The sequence below is a fragment of the Leucopleurus acutus genome (genome assembly GCF_964270905.1).
Source record: "Leucopleurus acutus genome assembly, chromosome: 8".
NCBI lineage: Eukaryota > Metazoa > Chordata > Mammalia > Artiodactyla > Delphinidae > Leucopleurus > Leucopleurus acutus.
The window spans coordinates 44,011,090-44,033,903 of record NC_139151.1 but is presented as its reverse complement, the minus strand read 5'-3'; the positions used below and the strand labels follow the sequence as shown (position 1 = coordinate 44,033,903).

The 22,814-nt window shown below is 35.8% G+C and overlaps 1 protein-coding gene across 1 annotated transcript in view; it reads right to left on the bottom strand.

The window, feature by feature from the left end:
* Positions 1-22,814, bottom strand: part of NOX4 (NADPH oxidase 4) — a gene marked incomplete at its 5' end in the record, with an annotated part of 146,394 nt that overhangs the window by 90,096 nt on the left and 33,484 nt on the right. Inside the window, 3 exons of the mRNA XM_082843851.1 lie at positions 13,375-13,455; positions 15,443-15,515; positions 22,193-22,220. Of these exons, the coding sequence (XP_082699977.1) occupies positions 13,375-13,455; positions 15,443-15,515; positions 22,193-22,220 (182 nt within the window). The remainder of the gene's footprint in view (positions 1-13,374; positions 13,456-15,442; positions 15,516-22,192; positions 22,221-22,814) is intronic.

Sequence of the window (22,814 nt, the reverse complement as noted above, 5' to 3'; positions counted from 1 at the left end):
ATCTTTTATAGAGTTCTAGTCATATAATACAATTGCGTCATTTTAATACTTGAAAAATCCATTAATTTGATGCAGCTTTTATTACAAGTAATGAGTTACCCAAACCTGTTGCTCTTACTAACTATCCCAAGGGTAGTGGCTGATGGGTGGGCAGGCCAAAAATCTCGATCATTTTTTTCTATTGGTTGCTAAGTTGAACAAGCTTTGGCGTAATGCATCTGGCAGTATCCTAGGTGGTGCTACAGATAGTCAGATCTGGCCCCTAACACTCCAAAAACTTAAAATCCAGTTTAGAAGATATCTTTAGAGAAGCTGAACATAACTCAGACCACAAATAATAATTTGAGTAGAGTGATTTGATAAGAGCTTAGTGGGCTTCCCTGGTGGCGCAGTGGTTGAGAGTCCGCCTGCCGATGCAGCGGACACGGGTTCGTGCCCCAGTCCAGGAAGATACCACATGCCGCGGAGCGGCTGGGCCCGTGAGCCATGGCCGCTGAGCCTGTGCATCCGGAGCCTGTGCTCCACGACGGGAGAGGCTACAACAGTGAGAGGCCCGTGTACCGCAAAAAAAAAAAAAAAAAAGAGCTTAGTAATGTATAGAAGACATGAGGCCCAGTCCAGGGCAATTTGTATACATTTCACATTACCCTCACCACAGCTACATGAAATATAAATTATTATTCCCATTTTACAAATTAAGAAACTATTTTAATAAATTAATACCCTAGGGTCACACAGCTAATAAGTGGCCGAGCCAAGATTTGAATACAGGTCTGACTCAAATTCTAAGCTCTTCACCTCTTACTATGCAGCATGTTAGTTCACTGGATCATTGGATCCTCACAACATACCTTTGAAAAAGTAAGGGAGGGGAAGGTCAATATTTATTAAGAAAGTATGTCAGGAATTTTGTAAACATCTATTTCCCACTTAAAATTCAAAACAAAATAACATACCAGGTGTTTTTATTCCCATTACACAGATAAGAAACACAAGGCTATCGTTTAGGTCAGAGATTAATTAAGTAGTAGTCAAAGCATGGGATTCAGAAACCTGAGCTCCCTCACTCCAAAAACCTATATTGTGCATAGCAAATCAGTTGGTTAAAGAAGTAAACATTAAGGGAAGGGGTTCAAAACGAACAAAAGCCTGGAAATTAGGTCAGATAGAGAGAGTGTGTGTGTGTGTGTGTGAGTGTGTGTGTGAGTGTGTGTGTGTGTGTGTGTGTGTGTGTGTGTGTGTGTGTGTGTAGGGGCTGCTTCACATCAGGCAAAGAAATGTTATTTATTCCTTCTCCTAAGTCATCACAGCATTCAAGTGGGCATCACCCCATGTGCTAATGGTCCTTAGAATGACAAATGTTTTTACTATGCAGTACAAATCTTCAGGACAGCCCAATCAAATAAACAATGTTGCCATTCTTGGTGTATAAAGTAGCATATAATATTCTAAAATCCCTTTTAATTTTGAGAGTTTTATGTTATTTTAAGCTATTATCAAGCTTAATGGCATAGGTTACCTCTGTCTATGCCCATTAAAATTGTCTTTTCTTTGTCTCAGATTGTAGTTGTTGCCATTGAAGAAACATGGATAAGAGAGAAAAGATCTACGGGCAAACAATGATAAGAAACCAAAAATATCATTCATCAGAAAAAAATCAAGCATGGAATCTCTGGGTTTTTTGGCTAAATTAGGTGGTAAAGATACTGACGGATTCAAAAGGAAGGACACTGGCAGGTATTAAACTTAGTATTGGAAGGATAGGTAGTACATGCCAGACAGGTGCTTGCTGCTTCAATACCTATTTCCACAAACTTCATAATACATTTGTGTGGTAAAGGTCAGTAGCCCCACCTCAGAATGAGTGAAAACATTCAGAACTGTTAAGTAATCTGCCCAAGACCACACTGTCAGTCTGTAGCCAAGTCAGAGTACAAAGGCCATACACCTTCCCATGTACTAGACCTGCTCCCCCTGCAGAATCCCCATTCTACTTATGAACAATATACTGAAATTGAAGACCAATGTGTGCAATGAATAAACTTTATGGCTCTACATGGTTATATATCTGGAAAAGGAGGTAGTATATTTCTACCAAACCAATAATTTTATGTTATTTTTTAAGTTCAAATAAATGCAGTAACTTACTTTTTCATTGTACTAGTAAAAAATAAAACTTTTTTAGTACTGGTACAGAACTTTTTAGAAATTTTAGAAATTTCTTTGGTACTACTGAAGAAATGCTTAGAATTTGCAACCCTAGAATATAATATTTCTTTAAAAATTATATTTCAAGTCCATAAAATAATTTCACTCTGAAGAATTTTGAATAGGAATGTACATTAGATATTACAGATACTAGATTGATAGATAAAAATCAGATATCATCTTTTTAATCCAATTACTTCACTGTGACCACATTTGTTAAAACTGAGTTCAATATTACATGTGGTCTTTGTGATTTCTTTGAATCCCTAGTACCTATATTTATTTCAGCAAACATAATAGACTTGTCTTTCTTTAGAGTTTAATGCAATCTTTTCAAATACAACAGAGTCCACTTTAATTAACACTTTAAATAATGCACAGCTGTATCTATCTGACGAATAATCCTGATTTTCTTCCTTGCCCCACATCACCACTGAGATACACCTATTTCACATTTATTATTATTTAAGTTTTGAAACGTATTAATTTAAACGATATGGCCTCTGTCTTTAAGAAGCTTAGAATTTAGTGCACTTCTATCCAACAGAACTTTCTGTGGTGGTGGAAATGGTCTAAATCTGTGCTGTCCAGCCATGGGCCACATGTGGCTATTGAGCAATTGAAACGTGGTAGTGCAGGCAAAAAATTGAATTTTTCATATTATTTCATTGTAATTAACCTAAATTGAATAGCACAACTTTAATGGGTATAATTAGGCATGAAAGCAAAAACAACTAAAAACCAAAATGAGTAAGGCTATATAGACGTATAGTGACCCCTGGAGAGTACATAGAGATAATGAACGCTGATTATGACATTCTGGAAAGGGCTTCACGGGGAAGCAACTGAAGGATGTGGAGATTCTAATGTTAGAGACTAGGGAAATGGCATCCAATATGAGGGAGTAGTATGAACAAAAGCACATTGTTTATTCCCAAATTAGTAGAAGGGATAATATCCTGTGCATTTATATATCCCTCTTATAACTACACTCACTGCCAAATCTCATCAGCCCTCCTGCAAGTTTCTTGCATGTAGTAAGTCTTCAGTGAGTTTCTAGTGAATTGATTTTAAAAGCAAATAATAACTACATAATTTGTTTGAATACAGCAAGTGCATCTAAAAGTTAAAATAAAGGGAGGGCTTCCCTGGTGGTGCAGTGGTTGAGAGTCTGCCTGCCGATGCAGGGGACACGGGTTCGTGCCCGGGTCCGGGAAGATCCCACATGCCGCGCGCGGAGCGGCTAAGCCCATGAGCCATGGCCGCTGAGCCTGCGCGTCCAGAGCCTGTGCTCCGCAACGGGAGAGGCCACAACAGTGAGAGGCCCGCCTACCGCAAAAAAAATAATAATAATAAAATAAAGGGAACATTCTTATATTGTTGTACCTTTCCTAATTAAATGAAAAATCATTTGAAAGTGAAAGAAAAAGACGTTAGTGAATGGTAAGCAGAGAATATTGCCAAGTTAAGACAGTGATGTGGCAGGGAGTTGGGGAAGGAGGCACATGGCCCATGTGGGAATAGGAACACTTATTACTAATTTATTTTAGGTATATTGCATTATGTTCTAAAAGAGAGATTTTGAAGTATCTCTGGAATGTCTAGCGTCCTTCAATCATGAGAGATCAAGGATTTTATGGTGTATCAAAACACATGGTTGTGGACACTATTGTTTTTGCACTCATAAGGATTTCAAGATGTGCTTTCAACACTCAACAGTGTTTCCACAAAATAGGTTTCTTTCTTTCTTTCCTTTTTTCCTCACTAGGCATTATAGTTATACCACTATTTTTTAATGCCTGGCTGTGACAAAGTCATAGAAAATAATATAGTACACAGAATAAATCCTACCAGCTTAAAACATAGAAATTATAAGAACTTTTTACGGCAAAAGTTAAATATTACAAAACACTATGCCTGCCAAAAAGAGAATCACAAAATCATCTCTACTTTAACTGCAAGTTACACATTTTTAACAAATGCAGTGTTGCTTATGAGACCTTTATGTTTGTGGTGATTTTAATCCTTTTTGAAAGTGGAGAAAAAAATCCTTGTCCCAGGAGGAATCTATTTTTTACCTTGTATTCTATAACATACAAAATATTTCTTTTCTTTACAGAAAAAATATAACAACTTATTTCTGACCATTCTTTTTACTTTGCTTCAAGTACAAAAAAAGAGCTTAAGAAAATACATCCAAATTCAATATTGCAAAACCCACTGGAATTCACTGGATTCTGAGGAATCTACTAGAATATACACTACTTAAGGTCAAAGATTTGTCCTGTGCCTCTATTTTTCTGGTGTCTGGAACAGTGCCTATAATCTGTAACAAGTGTTCGATAAATAGTCACTGAATGGATTAATAAATGGCTAGAAGTATATAAATAATTTTTTGTTGTGGTTATTTTTGAAACACGTGATTGAGGAGTCACCCGGTTTTAACAAACACAGAAGTTAGTTTGAACTCATTCTAATTTCAATAAAGATGTCTAGACTTTAGCAAATGGCATTTAGTAAAATAAACCATGTGTGTTCATTCAACTTTGCAGGGAATAGCATTAAATAGGTCTGCAACTTACAGCATCCCTCTTCACCCTTGAGTACTGCAAAGTCCAACCTGAGATCTCAGCCCTGCCCTGAACCTGAGCCCATCCTAACCTAGGTAGACAAGTCATCAAGAGAGTCAATCCTATCTGGTAGCAGCATCTAGAAATAGAGTGCTTTCCTAAACTAAGGATCCAGCGTGCCTCAGGGAAACCCTAAGCATCAGATACCCATCCAACCAAAGCTTCTACTCTCACCCCCACTTTGTCGGGTCTGGCCAGATTCTTGCCAGATACTTGCCTCTGCATTCTTTGCTGGACTCTTGCTACAGATAGCCGAGTGTACTCGCAACCTGCAGCTTGAGTGGAGCATGTATTGTGTCTAGCTCTTGCTGGTGGTAATGCCCAAGGTACGAGACTGGGCAACACAAACAGGGCCAGCATCATGGGTGTGTGACCTGTGTGCTCTCACGGGACCCTGATCTTAGAAAGGCACTGTAATTGGTTCAATGCTCTGTTGCCATCATCTTGAAATGCTTAATAATTTTCTACCAAAGGGCCCCGCATTTTCATTTTGCAGTGAGCCCTGCAATTAAGCAGCCTGCCACAGACACAATGCAGCTGGCAAAACAAAGCCTTGGAGTCTAAGGACATAGGGTCAAGATCCCAACCCTCCCTAAGTGTGTGAAGGAAAATAGGTCATTTTAATACGTTTTCTCAGCTGAAAGCGAGAGACAGTGCCTGTTACCCTCTACTTCACAGGTATATAAAGGAAAGGACTTTGATCTCTTGGGAAGGAAAAAATATGTAAGCATCTAATATTTGTTACTATTTCCTCTGTTTTCAGGCTTTGCTAAAAGGGCAGTGGGAGAGAAAAGGATTATTCCACATTTCATAAAAAACATTAATGTACTGAAAATATTTCTTACAATAAATCTAGCCCTAGTTCCTTCTCCTTCCTCCCCAACTTTCTCACCCTGTACCTCTAGCCAGAAACACTTGTTATTATAAATAAGGTCCCAGGAGAAACACTGAGGTTAAAATTATGTGAGAAAGTATTTGGGCTGAAGCTCACTACTTCTATCCTCAAACTGGGGAGAACGTTAACTCACAGTTTAGAAGATTAAAAATGCATTAATAAGCATAGCTCATAGCATAAATTAATTCATTTACATGAAAATGCTTCAAATATACTACACATCTCTGTCTATACAAATGGCCTCCTTATGGGAGAAAATACCGCACGATCTCAATTCCCACCCCTACCTGGCTTTCAGGATAAAATATCAGCAAAAATAAATAAATCATAAGACTTTAGTCAGGAATTATTACATAGAAAAATCATTTTTACACAAGAAGGAAAATTAATCCTATGAGTGGGAAATTAGAAATGGGAAAAAACATGTCTAAAGTTAGTCATACATGTCTAAAGATCATAGTTGTATAGAACACTATATTTATTGACATATGGAAAATATGTAAATATTATGGGGGGGATTTGAATTCCACATAACAAAGACTTAATCCCTCAGGAATTTTATTCCCCCAATATATTTTAAGTAAAAAATTAAAAAACCAAAAATGTGAAAGAAGACAAATAAAAAGAGATGAAAAACTTTCCTCCATGATCCAAAGAATTTTTAGCCACAGAAGCACACAAAAAGCTCCAGCAAAAATGTGCCAGTCTACAACACAACGAAAATAGTTAAGACTTAAAAGTTAATTCTTCAGGCACAGGAATTGATATTCCAGCTGCCATAATAACTTATTACCTAGATAACACTAAGTATAAGTGACAGGCCCAAAATGGTAATCCAAGTTACATTTAAATAAATACACAGATTATTTTTATTGCTATCTGCAATACTTTAATATTTGAGGAAAATTGGAGGGACCTAGAAGAATAACACATTCCTAGCTAAAAGCCAATTAATACAGTTCCATGTAATCTAGCAAACACTGAGTGAATGATGATTTAGGATTGATGATGAAAGGGATTCCACTGATGAAGATAAGTAAGAAACAGTCCTACCCTCAAAAACATAATTTACCTAGGATACGTCACTCTGCTATATGTTCTTTTCTCTTTCATACTGTAACTCGCAGATGCATAATGGGGGTAGACTGCAGAGAATTTTCTATTATTCAACTACAACTTCAGCTATAACCTGACTTTCTCCCTTTTACCTAAGGTTTTATATAGTGTTTAATATTCTGTACTTTGTGCTTAACATACAGCTTCTGGGCCTTCCTTTCCCTTGGCTTCACCAAGTTTCCATTTGACATTCTAAGAAGAGCTGGTGCCTCTCCCCAGTAGGAATATCCCACAAGCCTCTCCTCCTTCCACATCAGTGTGGGTAAAAGGAGCCCTCAGGGCTTCCCTGGTGGCACAGTGGTTGAGAGTCCGCCTGCCGATGCAGGGGACACGTGTTCGTGCCCCGGGCCGGGAAGATCCCACATGCCGCGGAGCGGCTGGGCCCGTGAGCCATGGCCGCTGAGCCTGCGCGTCCGGAGCCTGTGCTCCGCAACGGGAGAGGCCGCAACAGTGAGAGGCCCGCGTACCTCAAAAACAAACAAAAAAAAAAAAAAAACACAAAAAAACCAAAAAGGAGCCCTCAGTACAAGTGCTTCTAAAAGAGAAGATTCTTGGGAATCGACAACTTCTAACACTTAACTATATTGCATAAATACCTCCATCCGCCAAGAGTATATTCTTAATTTTCTCCTCCTAAGGGCATAGTAGAGGGAAGATAAACCAACACAATAAGCCTAATCTCATAAGTATTTGTCTACCCTGGGTTAATTTCTTGAGTTTCAATACCTATGAAGCTGACAGTGCCTCTAGTTCATTGTCATTGTTGACAAAGGCTGCTCACTGTGTTCCTCGGGTTTAAAGAACAAATGTTTTTAGAAACATGCACCTAGAAAACCATTCCTTTTAAATTCTCTGAAAAAAATGATTCAAGCAGAATATAAATCATGTTCTACAACGAACTCTTGCCAGAAGTAGTCCCAAGTGGCAGAAAGCTCTGTTTAAAAGAATAATCCAGGTCTCATGTTTGTAATAAAATATAGTCTGGGAAGTCCAGCTGGCTCAGTTATTCACTATTGTTTGGCTCTCACTGCCATCTACACCTTTGAGAAGGACCTTCCCCCTTTCTTTCCCAGAATTCTCACATTATATTTCCTCTCTTATGTAAATAAAAAATAAAATACAGTTACTACCCATGCAACACTTCCGAGAGCTAAAGCCAGTGGGAGTGTTGACTGTCGTAAAATTGAAAGTCTAGGGTGCCCTATCTCATTTAAGGGTGCCCTATCTCATTTATGATGCTTTCCCTCCACATGCCTTTCAAAGGAGTGGGGTTAGGCTCTGGGCTGAGACTCTGTGACATTCATAATTGCTTTTCCCTCCAATACCCTTTCATCAGTAAGTGAGAATGGCAGTATATCTCGCCTCCTGATGAGTTTTTCAAATGAAAATGAAGAAAGAAACGTCCAGTTACATTCATGTCTGGAAAGAGGGAACATTTTTGGCTTTTAAAATTTTTTCTGAATGTCTTCTGAATTGAAATATCTTTAGTACAGTGTACAAATGGCAACCTCCTAGAAAGGTGTATTAAAAATCAGAAAAAAAATTCCTCAGGACAAGGCTTGTCTTGCAAATCCCAAAATAAACCTTTATCATTAAAATCAGTTGAAACTTTGAGACCTAACAACATTATAAAAACTGTTGCCCTTTAGGATTATTCTTTTGATCTGCTAAGCAGTTTTCGTTATATGTTTATCAAATTACTTTGCTGATAGGAAAATCTGGGCTCTTCAAAAGTGCAGTGTCTTTATCAAAACAAAAACGATTCTTCAGCAAATTAAATGTGGAGTTTCTTCCTTACACAGTTATTAGTATCAGTACCAGTATAATTTTTTATCCTGTTAACATTTATTGAATATATCTATATTCTGCCTACATTGCTGCATTCACTTATTTAAACATGAGACAACCCTGATATAGATATTTTATTATTAATCCCATAAAATAGATGAAAAAGAAAGGGCAAATTATCTGGCAAGGCCATACAGCTATTAAGTGATGTAGCTCTTAATTGCCATGTTATACTGACCTCCTAGGAAAAAAAAAATTAATGTATTTTAAAGATCTATTTGAACACTGATAAATCATCTGAATTTAGTATATATGAAATGTGGGTTTTTTAGGGTGCCATGCAATAGAATTGCTTATACTAATGAAAAAAATCTAAAACATAGGTAATAGGAATGAAAACTAGGTTAAGCTAAGGGCATGCATAATCGTGGAACATGATAATTGGATCCTAAATAATATTGAGTTGTACTATTTTGAGCAAAGAAGGTAAGACTTCCACTTTGCCAATATAGATTGCATACCCCAAGAACACCGTATTTAATTTTGGTTTCCAGATTTGAAAGGGATACAGGGAAGCCATGCCAAACTGTAGCCAGTTTGATTTACTGGTTAGGAATGTGGGCTCTGGAATCTGATACCTGGGTTCAAACCCAAGCTCTTCTATTTACTAGCCATGACTTTCAGCAAGTTTCTTCACCTCTCAGTGCCCCTGTTCTCTCACCTGGACAATAGGAATGATAATAATGATAATGATAATAACAATAATAACAGCAAATTTTACCGGAGTTGTTGGGAGGACTTAATGAAATCAACCATTAGTAAGATAAGTACTCAATGAATATTAACTATTAATTTATTCAAAGGAGAAAGTAACAGAAGAACAGAATTTAAAGAAGGAGAAGAACTTAATTTCCATGGCCTTCAGAGTCACAGACTTTTAAATCATTGGGTAGAAATTAAAGTAAAATAGATTCTGTTTCAAAAGAGAAATGACTTTGTGAAAGTGAGAGCTTTCCAAAAACAGAATGGGCTTTTCACAATTATATATTTACTTAGACATATTGTAGGGAGACTCAAAGATTCTTGGTCAAAATCATCTTTTGAGCTTCCTTCAAAGTTTGAGATTCTATAAAAATAAAATTGACTTTAGAAAATCATATGAAGCAATTGTTCGTCCTTACTACAGAAGTTTGATTATAGAAGGAAACCAGTCGACAATTTCAAACTGCTTCATTGTTGAAGTCAAAAATTTTCTAAAATTTCTAGCCCACATTGATCCTTCAATTCTCTAGGCCACCAGAATTCTTGAAAATAAAATATGTTTACACTTGGAAAATATGCAGTTTAAAATTGTCTTTAGCTCTTTCAACTCTTTTTGTTTAATGTCAAACCAATTACTAATTCTGGGAAACTAAGTATCATATATTATATAGTTCTTTCACACTTTATTATAGTACTTACCACATTGATAGAGAAAGAAGCAAATGCCCAACAAATAGTGCTTTTCTGTTCAAACCTAAAGCATACCATTAACAGAAATCTCAATATAAATTCAAGAAGCTTGTTTTGAATAGCTGCACTTTACTTGGATAACCAAAAGCTAGAGAATGACATTATCAAGGAATTTTATAAATAAAGATATGTCTAAGTCTTCAACATTGGCACAAATAATAGCTTCAATAGATTTACTTGTAGATAGATCACTTAAAGATAAAAAAGAACATTTTGAGAAATGTTCCATTTTAAGAAAGCTGTAAGATTTATCAGTAATAATTTTTCCTACACCAGAAGCATAATCTATGTAGTTTTATTAAAAATTAAACTTCATAGAGTTACAAACTTTTAGTTATAAGATGAATAAGTTCTAAGGATCTAGTGTACAGCATGGTGACTACAATTAATAATACTGTATTGTATACTTGAAATTTGCTGAGAGTAGATCTCAAAAGTTCACACCAGAAAAAAAAAAAAAGAGGAAACTATGTGAAATGATAGATGTGTTAATTCACTTGTACACTTTAAATACATGCAATTTCATTTGCCAATCATACTTCAATTAAAAAAATTAAACTTTATAAAAAATGTGCACTATAGAATGCTTAGAGTATTATATATTTGTTGCACAACAGTTATTTCAGTATTTTAATAATTGTTTTCTTCATTTTTATCAATCATATGTAAAGAACTATTAATTCAGTTGGTATAATAGAGTGATTATATTTAACTCATTCTGTTGATGTCTTTGGTTATTTCTTTACATAAATTAAAGTCACTTTCTGTTTATGACCCCTGTTCTACAGAAGTAAAATCAAATTTTAAATATACCTTCTTCTACTTCCAAAAAAATGGAAAAAGGACTCTTCATACTCTCTAACTTCAGAAGCCTGTTAGAACTCCTGAAACTTTGAAAAATAACTCTACTTTGAATTACAAAGAAACAGATTTTCTCAGTTTTAATTTAGTACAACATAAAGGCAAAAGAATGCATAACTAATTATACTAACAAATTATTATATTTTTCTCTCATCTGTTATAGCTAAAGAGAGAGAGAGGAAGAGAGAACAATTCCAGATAAATCAAGATATTAACCTCTTTAAAAAAACTTAAGACCAAATCCTTAGAAGTACTGAACTCTCCAAAAAAAAAGTATAACAATATAAGTTTTTGAGTCAGAATGCCTGGATTTGAATCCAGGATACATCAGTTAAGCAAACTTTAGCAAATTATGTACTCTCTCTAAATCTGTTTTCCCACCCATAAAAAGGGTTTAACAATATTATTTATCCTTATAAAACTATAATCCTGGGCTTCCCTGGTGGTGCAGTGGTTGAGAGTCCACCTGCCGATGCAGGGGACACGGGTTTGTGCCCCGGGCCGGGAAGATCCCACATGCCGCTGAGCGGCTGGGCCCGTGAGCCATGGCCGCTGAGCCTGCGTGTCCGGAGCCTGTGCTCCGCAACGGGAGAGGCCACAACAGTGAGAGGCCCGCGTACCGCAAAAAGAAAACAAAAACAAAAACAAAATCAAAACAAAAAAACCCTATAATCCTTTAATAATATAAATCATCTAAATCATTCTGAATTTATGCTTGGCATATAGTAAGCACTTTGCAAATGTTTTAAATTAGTATTTTCATTAGTAGCACATCTGTTTACTCATAGTCCATTTTTATGATAATAGCCCTGGACAGGCATGCAAGCCATTTAAAGAACAGAATATAAAGCAGTTTTTCTCTACCAAGGGCTTTCTCGGTGCCCTAATGCTCTACAGAATGTGTTAGCCCCACAATGGGAAAAGAACAGAACCCAGAGGTTCCACTGACTGTGGCCCTCTTCCCTGTGTGGCAGCCATGGCTAGCTGGAAGTCGGGATTATGTATGGCCATGTGTCTAATGCTCTACAATTATATGTTCTAGAACCATGATACAGAATAAATTGAACCAGGACGTAGGAGACAGAGATCCACATAATACTGATGTCTAAATCAATGGCCTCCAAAACTAGGGGAACAACATTTTGAACATGCACCTTGAAATAAATATATAATTTATGGATAAGATTTACTGTACTGACAAAGTACATTATAAAACATTCTGAAGAAAAAATTAACAGCACGTCTGAACTTTTCTCCAAATACTGTTTCCCTGGAAACATTTTGAGTTAGGATAAACAGGGAGTGCCAGCTGTGTTACCAACCAGCATTGATTATTATTGATGGAAAGCATCTGGAGCTGGAGGATGCTGAGTGACCTCAGCTTCCTGATGCACTGTGTTCTAGCAACTGAGGGCATCCCTTGAGGAGACTTGGACTGTTACCAAGAGACTGGTTCCTGTGGAGCATGAGCCTTCCCAAGGCAAGGTAGTCCTTGTGTATCCATATGGTCTCATCTTAAAACTGAGTTACTACATTCAGGTAAGGGAGAGAAGGTGGAAAATGGTTACTGTGCATCTAGAGGGAGCCCTACTGAAGAAGCACCTGACATTATCCTGTTGACATTCCATGTTTCCTGTCCTGTATCCCTCTACTAAACCAAGTGAACCTGATGCCAGACAATAGCCTATTGTGTCATATTAGTGTGAGTGTCAAGACAAAATCACAGGTCCACTCTGTAATCATGCAGACATATACATACACAAAAATATATTATTTATTTACATCCTCTGACCTAATGAATTATTTTAAGCACCATACATTTGAGTATACTGCTTGGGTCAACATACTTTTCAGAGTATTTGGGGTAAATTCTTTGTAAAAACTTGGGATGCTATCTCTCTTCCCTTTGTGATTTTCTGGTGTTTCTGACAGATCCTTGTCTTTGGGTCTTATAAATCTTTGGCTGTCTCTGCAAATATTAGTAAACTAGTAACTCCACTGTTACAAACTCTGCAGCAGCAAGACATAATGAATTCCTGAAAATTCAAACACTAAATATCTTCTTGAAGTTCTTCAGTTCCTACTCACTTTCTTTTAGAGCTTATCAGGATATAACTATAGGGGGCTTTAAAAACTACAACATTGTGGGAGAAGTAACTGTCTTTCCATTTTAATATACTTTTATGCTAGTTTTGTTAAAACATGCTATGTCAAAAATAGAACTATTTATTCCACTCTTGACACTACCCTCAATTCCAAGTAACCAAATAATTTTACCATTTCCTGTGAAATTTTCTATAGATTTCTCTTTTATTACCCCATTTTTAGGCACACATAGCTTTAAAAACATTTGTTTAAACTTACCCTGATACGTGTAACATCAGCAGCATGTAGAAGACCAAGAAGAGATTATGAGTGTACCAGAAGATGTCATAGTTAGAAACTCTGAAAAAACAAATAATTTAATTTCAATTCCACTTTACACTCCTTCTCACTAAAAAAATTGTGCATCCTTTCAAATACATGTCACAATTGAAAGTTAAAATATGAGTTTTAACTCATATTTAATATTTTAACTCATATTTAATAATGAGTTCATCTGAGATTTATCTATTAATATCAAAGTATTAACATACCACTGCAGAGAGAACTGACAAAAATTATAAGTAACGCTTTATCATTTTGAAGGTTCTTTGTATTTCAAATAAAGATACATAGAAAGAATTAAAATCAGCTGTTTATATTAAAGTTATTATGATGTAAGGCGAAGGTGCAGGCAATAGTCTGCTAATACGTACTTCTGCTGTCCTTTTTATCAAAATTCTCAATTTGCAAATGACTTCTAAGACAACCAATGTTTCTATCCCAATATATATTTTGAGAGTAGTTCAAAGGAAACTCAGATGGAGATAGACTAAATAAGTGTTCATTAAAATTTTCTCTTATCTTCCTGGACAGTGTATAACTTTAAAGTAACACCTTGTGTTATTGTCCTGGGGGAGGACAAAGAGTCTGAAGAGGAATGGGTATAATAAACACAACCTAGAATGTTTGAGAGAAGTAAAAAGACTAACAGTTATTTTATTTCATATATCTCGGCAGATATTCATGTATTAGAATCTTGGAGGTGGTGGGCAGGTATTCGTAAAAACTTAGATGATTCTGATACAACCCCTAGAAACTTTAGAACCCCCAATTTAGGCAAGAGCTAATAGAGTCACATTTACATGGGTCACAGTTTTTGCTATTATAAACAAGATCATTAGCATCCTTGTAACGTACGCCTTTTTGCACAGATCTGCTTCTTTTTGAATCTAAATTTCTAGAAGTGGAATTATGACATCAGAGGACACACATTTTGTAAGGCTTTTGATACACATTACCTATTGCTCTCTGAAACATGTTTATAAATTACAAACCCAATCATAGTGCAGGAGGGCCTGTTTCCCCAAACCCAGACTCCACTTTATACATCTTCAGTATTTTATATAAGTGGAATTAGGTATTATTTCATTTTTGTGTTACTCACTTTGTATTCTCCTGTGACTTATCTGTTCATAATAATTACCCATTTCTATAGCATATTTCTCAATTGTTGTGCGTTAAACTATTCAAATTTAAGAATGTACTACTTCCATATGAGTGTAATAATTTTTGCAATAGCATGTTTATTTTTCAGTTTTTATACTGTATATTGACATTCAGGAGTTTTAGTTTTCATATTGTTAGGTAGCCAAATATTTCCTATATTTTTCCTTGTCCATTATGAGAGCTGATAAAATATCCACTTAAAGTTTCTTCTAAATCTCTAGTGGTATAATTTTTTTACAGTAAACTGTAATTTATCTAGAATTTAATTCACTTAAGCCTTACATTCCTCATAAGTTTATAATGGCACCTTTATTATTTAGCAGGTTCTTACATATAGCGAAGTCTTTTACAGTGCTTTCTGTCTACTATCATTTAATTCAATGTCTTGGTCATTTTTGCAAGTAAGTCCTATTCTGGTTGTTGTTTTTTTCATTGAAGTATGGTTGACTTACAATATTATATTAGTTTCAGGTGTGCAATATAGTAATTCCCTATCCTGTTTTAAGTTACTGAAGCATAATCATTTTAATATTTAGTAAGCCACACCCCGCCTCCTTTTATTCCACTTTGGAACATGTATTTGGAAAGTCTCCATACACAATTCCTTACAACCCAGAATATTTGACTGAAAGAAAGAGATTTTTCAAAAACAGGAAATGATATATAGAAATGCCTCTCTATTTCCCTCTTAGTTATACAGAACTGTCCAGTAACCAGAATATTGCATTGGCTAAACATTCGGGTTAATCGAGACGTTTCCTACACATGAAAATGAAGATAATCTTAAGGAAGTCTAAATAATCTGACCAAGAAACATCAAAATAATGGCTCTGACACTCACCGTATTGCATATGTCGAAGCTGTAATCATCAGGAAGAGCACCAATACCATGCAGACCCCTGTCAGGCCAGGAACTATAAAAACGTACATAAGTATGTTTAACTTAAGTCATGCTGAGAAAAAATGTACAAAAAGTTATTACCTTAAAATTCAGAGTACTAGGCTGATCTGTGGGAAGCCCAATTCAAATTGTATGTCTCCTTGTATGTTCCCTCTTTAAAAAGCCTTGTTTGAATTAGCATAAGTTTCAAGGTATTTAGGACAAAGCAGAGTCTTTTCCACCTTTAACAGAAGAGTCCATTTTGGTATTTTCAAATATTCTACTCAGAATGGTGAATATGTGCACACTTTTATAGGTACATACTATAACTAAAGTCAATAATTAATACAACAGGACAGGGTTGACATTCAACTCCCTTGTTGTTTTGGTTTTCTCCACCATAGTACTAAACCCTCCTTACTCTCACCTCCCCGCTTTTACGGAACTAGTAGCTCCTTCAGTTTCAATGTCAAATAATTTCTTTTGGGCTTCACTATCTAGAATAATTTTCAAGAAAAAAATAAACAAAACCTGAACCTTTCTAAAAACTGCAACTTCAAGTGTAGAACAAAAAATGGTGAATTTGAAGAAAAAAGTTACAGTGTTGATGTTTTAAGAACACTTGCAGACATATTTCCCCTCAGAATGGAAAACATTTTGAAATCAGTGCTTCTGGTAGTACATAACATTTTGTAAAGTGTGTAAACATGTCAATTTTCAAAATTAATACTGACATAATAGATTGCTACAAATCTAGTGTTAGCTCATACAGCACGTCCAAGATGAATAGGTGATATGCTTTATCAAAGAGTAAAAATCACAATAGCCTCATTTCTTATTATCTTATTACTACCAAATAAAATATTCTGTCTATAAGTCACCTTTATTTACTCTTATAATCATACAAGCAACAAAAAGTACTAAATGACCTAGCTGAGAGATTCCATCTTAAATCTTTGTAGAAAAGGTATTGATACAATTCTGCCTCCAAAAGTATAGACATCCCCCCACTCTTCCTCTTGACAAGGAACCACCTATGAAACAGAAGGACCATCAGGGACTATAAGCCACCAGCAGAAGCAAACAAGCTGGGGACAATATAAGAGCAACAGGGATGTGCACCATTAGGATCACAGAGCGTTTAGAATCATTAGAAAATAACATTAGAAATCCCAGTACAATAGAAACGAGTTTCCACTTTTAAAGGGACACATGAGAAATAAGGGAGTTGGTCTTTGGAACTTAATACTGGAGTATGCTCTCCTTTCACTCTTCCCAATACACAAATTTGGAAGCCTAACAATCCTTGCCTTTCCCAGATGTGCCTAATCCAAATCATCTCTTCTCTACACTTCTTTCGTAGGGTACTCCCTTTCCTATTGCCCCAGGTGAGTACTTACTTCCTAGGGGGTAAGAGAAGAGCAAGATAACTACACTAGTTCACAGGAAAGGACAAATAGCGCAGAAAACTACTGTTTAAAAAGAACAGCATGTCTACAAAATAACCAAGCTTTTCCACTCCCAAGAATATACCCCCCAAAACACAAACATATATTCACCCCAAACTTGTTCAAAAATGTGCATAACCATTTTATTTTTAATACTCAAGGCCTGTAAACAATTCAAATTTCCATCAACAGATGAATGGATAAATAATTGTTTGTCTGTACCTGGAAAATTAACCAGCAGTTTAAAAAGAAAGAACTGCTGGTACACACCTATGCATATATGACAACTGAGATGAATCACAAAATTTATTAGACTTAGTGAAAAAAGCCAGACTGCCCTCCCCCACCAAAACAACCTGAAAAAACATAAGCTCTATGATTTCTTTTATACAACATTCTAGAAAATTCAGAGCATTCTTTAGTGATAGAAAGCAGATCTGTAGTTAGGAGGGGTAGAGAGCAGGACAGAATGATGGACATATTTGTTATCTTGATTTTGATCATGGTTTCACATGTGTATACATATATCAAAACCAATCAGGTAGCATGCTTTACATATGTATAATTCAGAGTGCTTCAATTGTAACTGAATAAATTTAAAGAAAAAAAAAAAAGGAGGTCTGTCTCTCTGGCTTCAACTAATTTCACTTAAAATTTGTGGTTGGAGAGGCCTTTCCAGTAATTTTATTGAGGCTTCATGAATGTGTACTGTGTCTACACACAAGGTTTCCTATGTAGTCCTGAACATGCCAAGATTAGTTACAGAATGTCTGCAAATCACTTCATCAGGACACCTGAAAAAACAGAGTATGTTTAGAACAAAGTTATAATTTCCAAAGGGTATTATTTAAACATTAATTCCTTGAGGTATTAATTTCTATTACTCAAAAATGTTATAACCATTCCTTGAAGAATCACAGGGCACATTAATGTAAAGCTTCTGAGAAGTACTAAAGTCAAGAATCCAGTGTAAAATTGAACAGATACTTCCTCAAACATTTAATTAGAGCACATCTTTTAGAGCAGAGCATGGAAAACATACTGGAAAGACTTAGAGAGGGTGAAATAGTTGACCTCAGTCATTTGAATTCAACATGAAGTAGAGGTCCCAGACAGCCTGGGGTATGTATGTATATTCTGGGATTGCGGTCCTGTTACTGTCCCTTAGGCCAAACCCCTAGCTCACTGAATCTCATCTGTAAACTGAGGATCAATTCAATGCTTCTTAAGGTTCTTTTAGATTTATGAAGTTAACTTTTTTATCTAAAGAATTCATTTTTCCTTTCTGTCTCCTAGAAGTACAAAAGGATCAGAGTTTGTAATTTATAGAGTAATAGACTTCAGAGCAATGAAGAAGAAAAACTGACTTATAATTAGCAATGAAAAAAATTGCAATTATGGTGGTCAAAAAAAAAGGGTGGGGTGGGTAACTTAAAAACCAAAGGGGATTCTGGCGGGGAGATAAATTAGGGGTTTGGGATCAACATATACACACTACTATATATATTGAATAAAATAGGTAAACAACAAAGACCTATTGTAGAGCACAAAGAACTATACTCGATATCTTGTAATAACCTATAATGGAAAAGAATCTGAAAAAGAATATACGTTTATACATACGTATAACTGAATCACTTTGTTGTCTACTTGAAACTAACATAACATTGTAAATTAACTATACTTCAGTAAAAAAAAGAAAAAAGCTATGGTTTTCTTTACTGGAATTAAACAAACAGGTTGGCCAACCAATCATCTGGAATGTTGTAGAGAATATCTATGCAACAAGTAGTAGAGTTTAAAAATAAATGACTTTTATCCATTCAGTGACTATTTTCTAGGCATCTGTACTGTACTGTTAAGTGCTAGAGGAAAAAATGAATCCTGCTCTAAAAGAATTCCCAGTCCAGTGTGGGAGACAGCGTAAGCAGGCAATTGCAACATAGGGTATTAAGTGCTGAAAGAATGCTAAGCATTGAGTGTTTTCGAGGTACATCAAAGGGCATCCTAACTTAGCGCTGGATGACAGCGCAGCCAAGTTCCAATAAATTAGCCTCTATTATCACACATATTCCAAGAGTCAGGAAGCACAGGTTAGAAATTATTGTGCTAGTCTAAGCTCACTGGGGAAAGTTACTTGCCAAAGTGAAGTACACTGTGAACTCTCAGTCTTCAAGTTATGAAGCAAAACCTATATTTGTTTCCTTAGGAAAAAACATGCTTGTTATGTTTACTCTTATTACTCTTTTATCTATGCATATTAGGTTAATTAATTAGTAGCCCTTCAAATGAATAACTGTACTATATTGCCATTTCTAGATGAAACTGAAATATCATTTTCATCCATACCCAGATATAGTCAGAAATATACCATCTTGTATTCATTACCCTGTTTTTACAAACATAATTGGAGACAAAATTGTATTTGTTTGTGAGGGATTTTCTAATTAAAATTAGAAACTATGCATTTTATTCTCATCATACAAGTACTACCAAATTTGGAGATATGTAGTAAGCATTATAAAATGTTTGAATAATTCAATCTATTAAACTTATTTTATTCTATAAATTCTTAATTGAAATGTCTTTAACATTTCTTATTTAGTGAGTCTGAATCCCATATTTTATGTCACTTGTGCTGCCACAGGCTTTATTTTCTACAAGACAACCTTATTTCTTAGGCCTAAGTTACACGGAAAAACTTTTAAAGACAGAGAGAGAGAAGACTCTATGTAACATTAAACAAATTAAAATTCAAGAACTATATCAACTAATAGAAAATATGCTTTATCATCAGAACATCTAAAAACATGCATGCCTTTCTTCATCAGGAACTCTATTCTTCCTAGGTATTGTGCCTGACAATACTCAAAGATAGCTGTGAAATAGACTCAGTCAGAGATGTATTCATAACACAAAGTTGGACTAAGTGAATTCAAAGTTGGACTAAGTGAACAGTGTCACTCATCCCATTACCATCCTTAGATTCTGCTTTGCTCTCTCACTTGCTACTATTCAGTGGGGTCGACCAGATGCCTGAGGAGCTCTAGCCTCATACTTAAGGGGAGGGTCTGTGTCCCTGTGAAGTAGATGGCACCTGATGGCAAGCACAGTACTTCTTTCATGAATTTTTTTGGAACTAGGCCACTACAGTGATGCTGACATGCTGATTTTGGATAATTCAAGTTGTTTGTATTGACAGAAATGCCACACAAAATATTTTCTCTGCATGACCTACGGACATCCCTTTTCCACCCTGGAGAAGCTCACCTTTAAGTGGAAGACACAGTATATGTAAGGTAATAATTATTCTACAGTATATGCAAGGAAATAAATTATTCATAGTATTTTCACTATGTATCTTTAGGCACCCAGGGCAAGAAGAGACCAGCTCTACTTAGTGAAATTTGGCAGAAATCTGTGCATGATAGGCCTGGCAACTGAGACTTAAAGGATAGGCAAGAGCTGACCAGGTGAAAAAAAGAGAGTAAGAGAGTACGTAAAAGGTAGGTAGTGGTGAGAAGGTATGCTCAAGAGTATAATGAGATTCTCACTAAAGGGTAAAAGAGTAGCGGAAAGGTTAATAAAGCATATTGGCAGGTCCCAACCTGGACTCTCTCTAGGCTGGAATCAGGAATTTGTGTTTTTAAGTATCATCTTTATCTAGCCCAATACACTCATCGGAACTACTGGGAAAGAACACAGGATGATGGTGTTTCAAGCTAGGTGGAGAGATCACCTACTTATAAAGAAGTATTAATTTTACTAAGTTTCTTAATGTAATATCTTTGTCATATAAGAAATCTCCTTATATCTTTGTAAACTAAACTTTTTTAAGCATTTCAAATGTTCCAAGTCTTCAGCTATACTCTGTGCTGAACAAGATAATATTAAAACAAAATTCTTGTTTATTTCTCTTAAAATGATTCATATGAACCAAAAAATACATTGATTCATACATTGTTTTGTTTTTCTGCTTTTTCTCCCTTCTACTTCTCACCCAATTCTTAAGGCTTAAATAAAAACATGTTTTCAATGAGCAAATCTGTAAACAAAACTAAATTGTGTTCCTAAAGAGAAAACTGAAATGAGTACTTTGCAAATGGCAAGCATCATACATTGATAGGCTGAAAAAATATATATATTATCAATCTAAATATATAGTTGCAACGTGGAGGGAAAGAACACCCCAATTATTCTTATTTTCACCATAAAATTGATTCAAAAGAAAAACAATGCATTTGACAGAGCCATGCCTCAGTCCCATACGCAATTCTGATCCTTAATAAGGGAGTACAGCCAAGCCTTTATGATAGACCATCTCCGCTACACAATCATCCTTGTCCCTGAAATACAAGTTAAAAATCCTTCAAGGGCTTCCCTGGTGGCACAGTGGTTGGGAGTCCGCCTGCCGATGCAGGGGACACAGGTTCGTGCCCCGGTCCGGGAGGATCCCACATGCCACGGGGCAGCTGGGCCCGTGAGCCATGGCCGCTGAGCCTGCGCATCCGGAGCCTGTCCTCCGCAAGGGGAGAGGCCGCAACAGTGAGAGGCCCGTGTACCACAAAAAAAAAGAAAATCCCTCAAATACAGTTTCTTTTTCATTATTATAAGTGTAAGGTCGAGAAAAAGAAGAAAATAGTAAGAACTGTACTAACATCAGGGCAAAATTTTGAGATATTCAAGTGTGCTTTAACAAATGAATAGTCTATACTGAGATTTCATGGACAATATGTTTGAGAAGGAAAAGTAAATTAGAAATGAGAAAGAAGACATTTCAAGAAAGATAACTTATTTTAATGACTGTTTCTCCTCTTTTTCCATGGGTTTTAAGATCACAAAATATCCTACTAAATTACTGAATTAGAAGAACTACAATGACACTCAAAGTGCTTGGTGTTTCTTTCTAACCCTTGAGGACAGAGAACTGGTCCATATGTATTATCTCCAATAGTATTTGCCAAAGCAGTGGGCACATAGCAGGCCCTCAACAAGCATAAGGCATTATGTTATTTTCTTTGAAAGAATATATGAAAGGCAAATGCATTTGCTTACTTTTACTCTTCATTCATCTGAACCCTGACTGTTTGCCCTGTCCCTCTGTTTTCATTGCAACTGTATGCTTGAACTCCTAATCATTTGTTCTCATATGCAAATTTTCCATGTTATATTTTAGCATATATCTAAATGCTGTGTAATTTGATGATGCTTATTTTCCAAGATTTCCCTGAATCTTCAGAAGCAGAAATGAGTAACAACTTACCAGTTGTGAAGAGAAGTTTTCTAGGATCCTGATAAAAAGGAAAAAAAAAATTGACTGAAAAATAAAACACTGATAACATAAAATTCTGCAAGGAGTCTGAGAGAGATAAGAGCCATGTATTAGGTATGTAAGAGACTGTTCTCCCAATGGAAATAAGATGCAATTGAATTTCATAATGTTTTTACGATATCACAGGAGATCATAATACATACAAAACCCAATTCCAAGAAGTTTAGCTATCTGAAAAAGGAAGAATATTGTATGAAGAGTCAGAAAGCCTAGGCTTTCATCTTCATGGCCAGTTATAAGCTATTATAAGTTAGTGGCAGTGGCCTGAAGCCCACCCTTTGACCATTTTGGGGCGCAATACCTTACCTATATTGTGGAAACGTTAATATATACTTTATCTACCACAATTGCCAAACTGCACCTAACGAGTGTCAAGACAGTGAGAATCAAAAGTGATAAAATATGTAGGGGGAGTTGTACTGTGTAAATTCAGTACAGAGAATACTAACTGAGAACTAAAATGTTTCAAAGGCTACTGTAAAAATAAGTGATGATATTCAAATAAGGAAGACAGGTTCCTGCTACTCAGAAATATAACACATTAATATGGTTA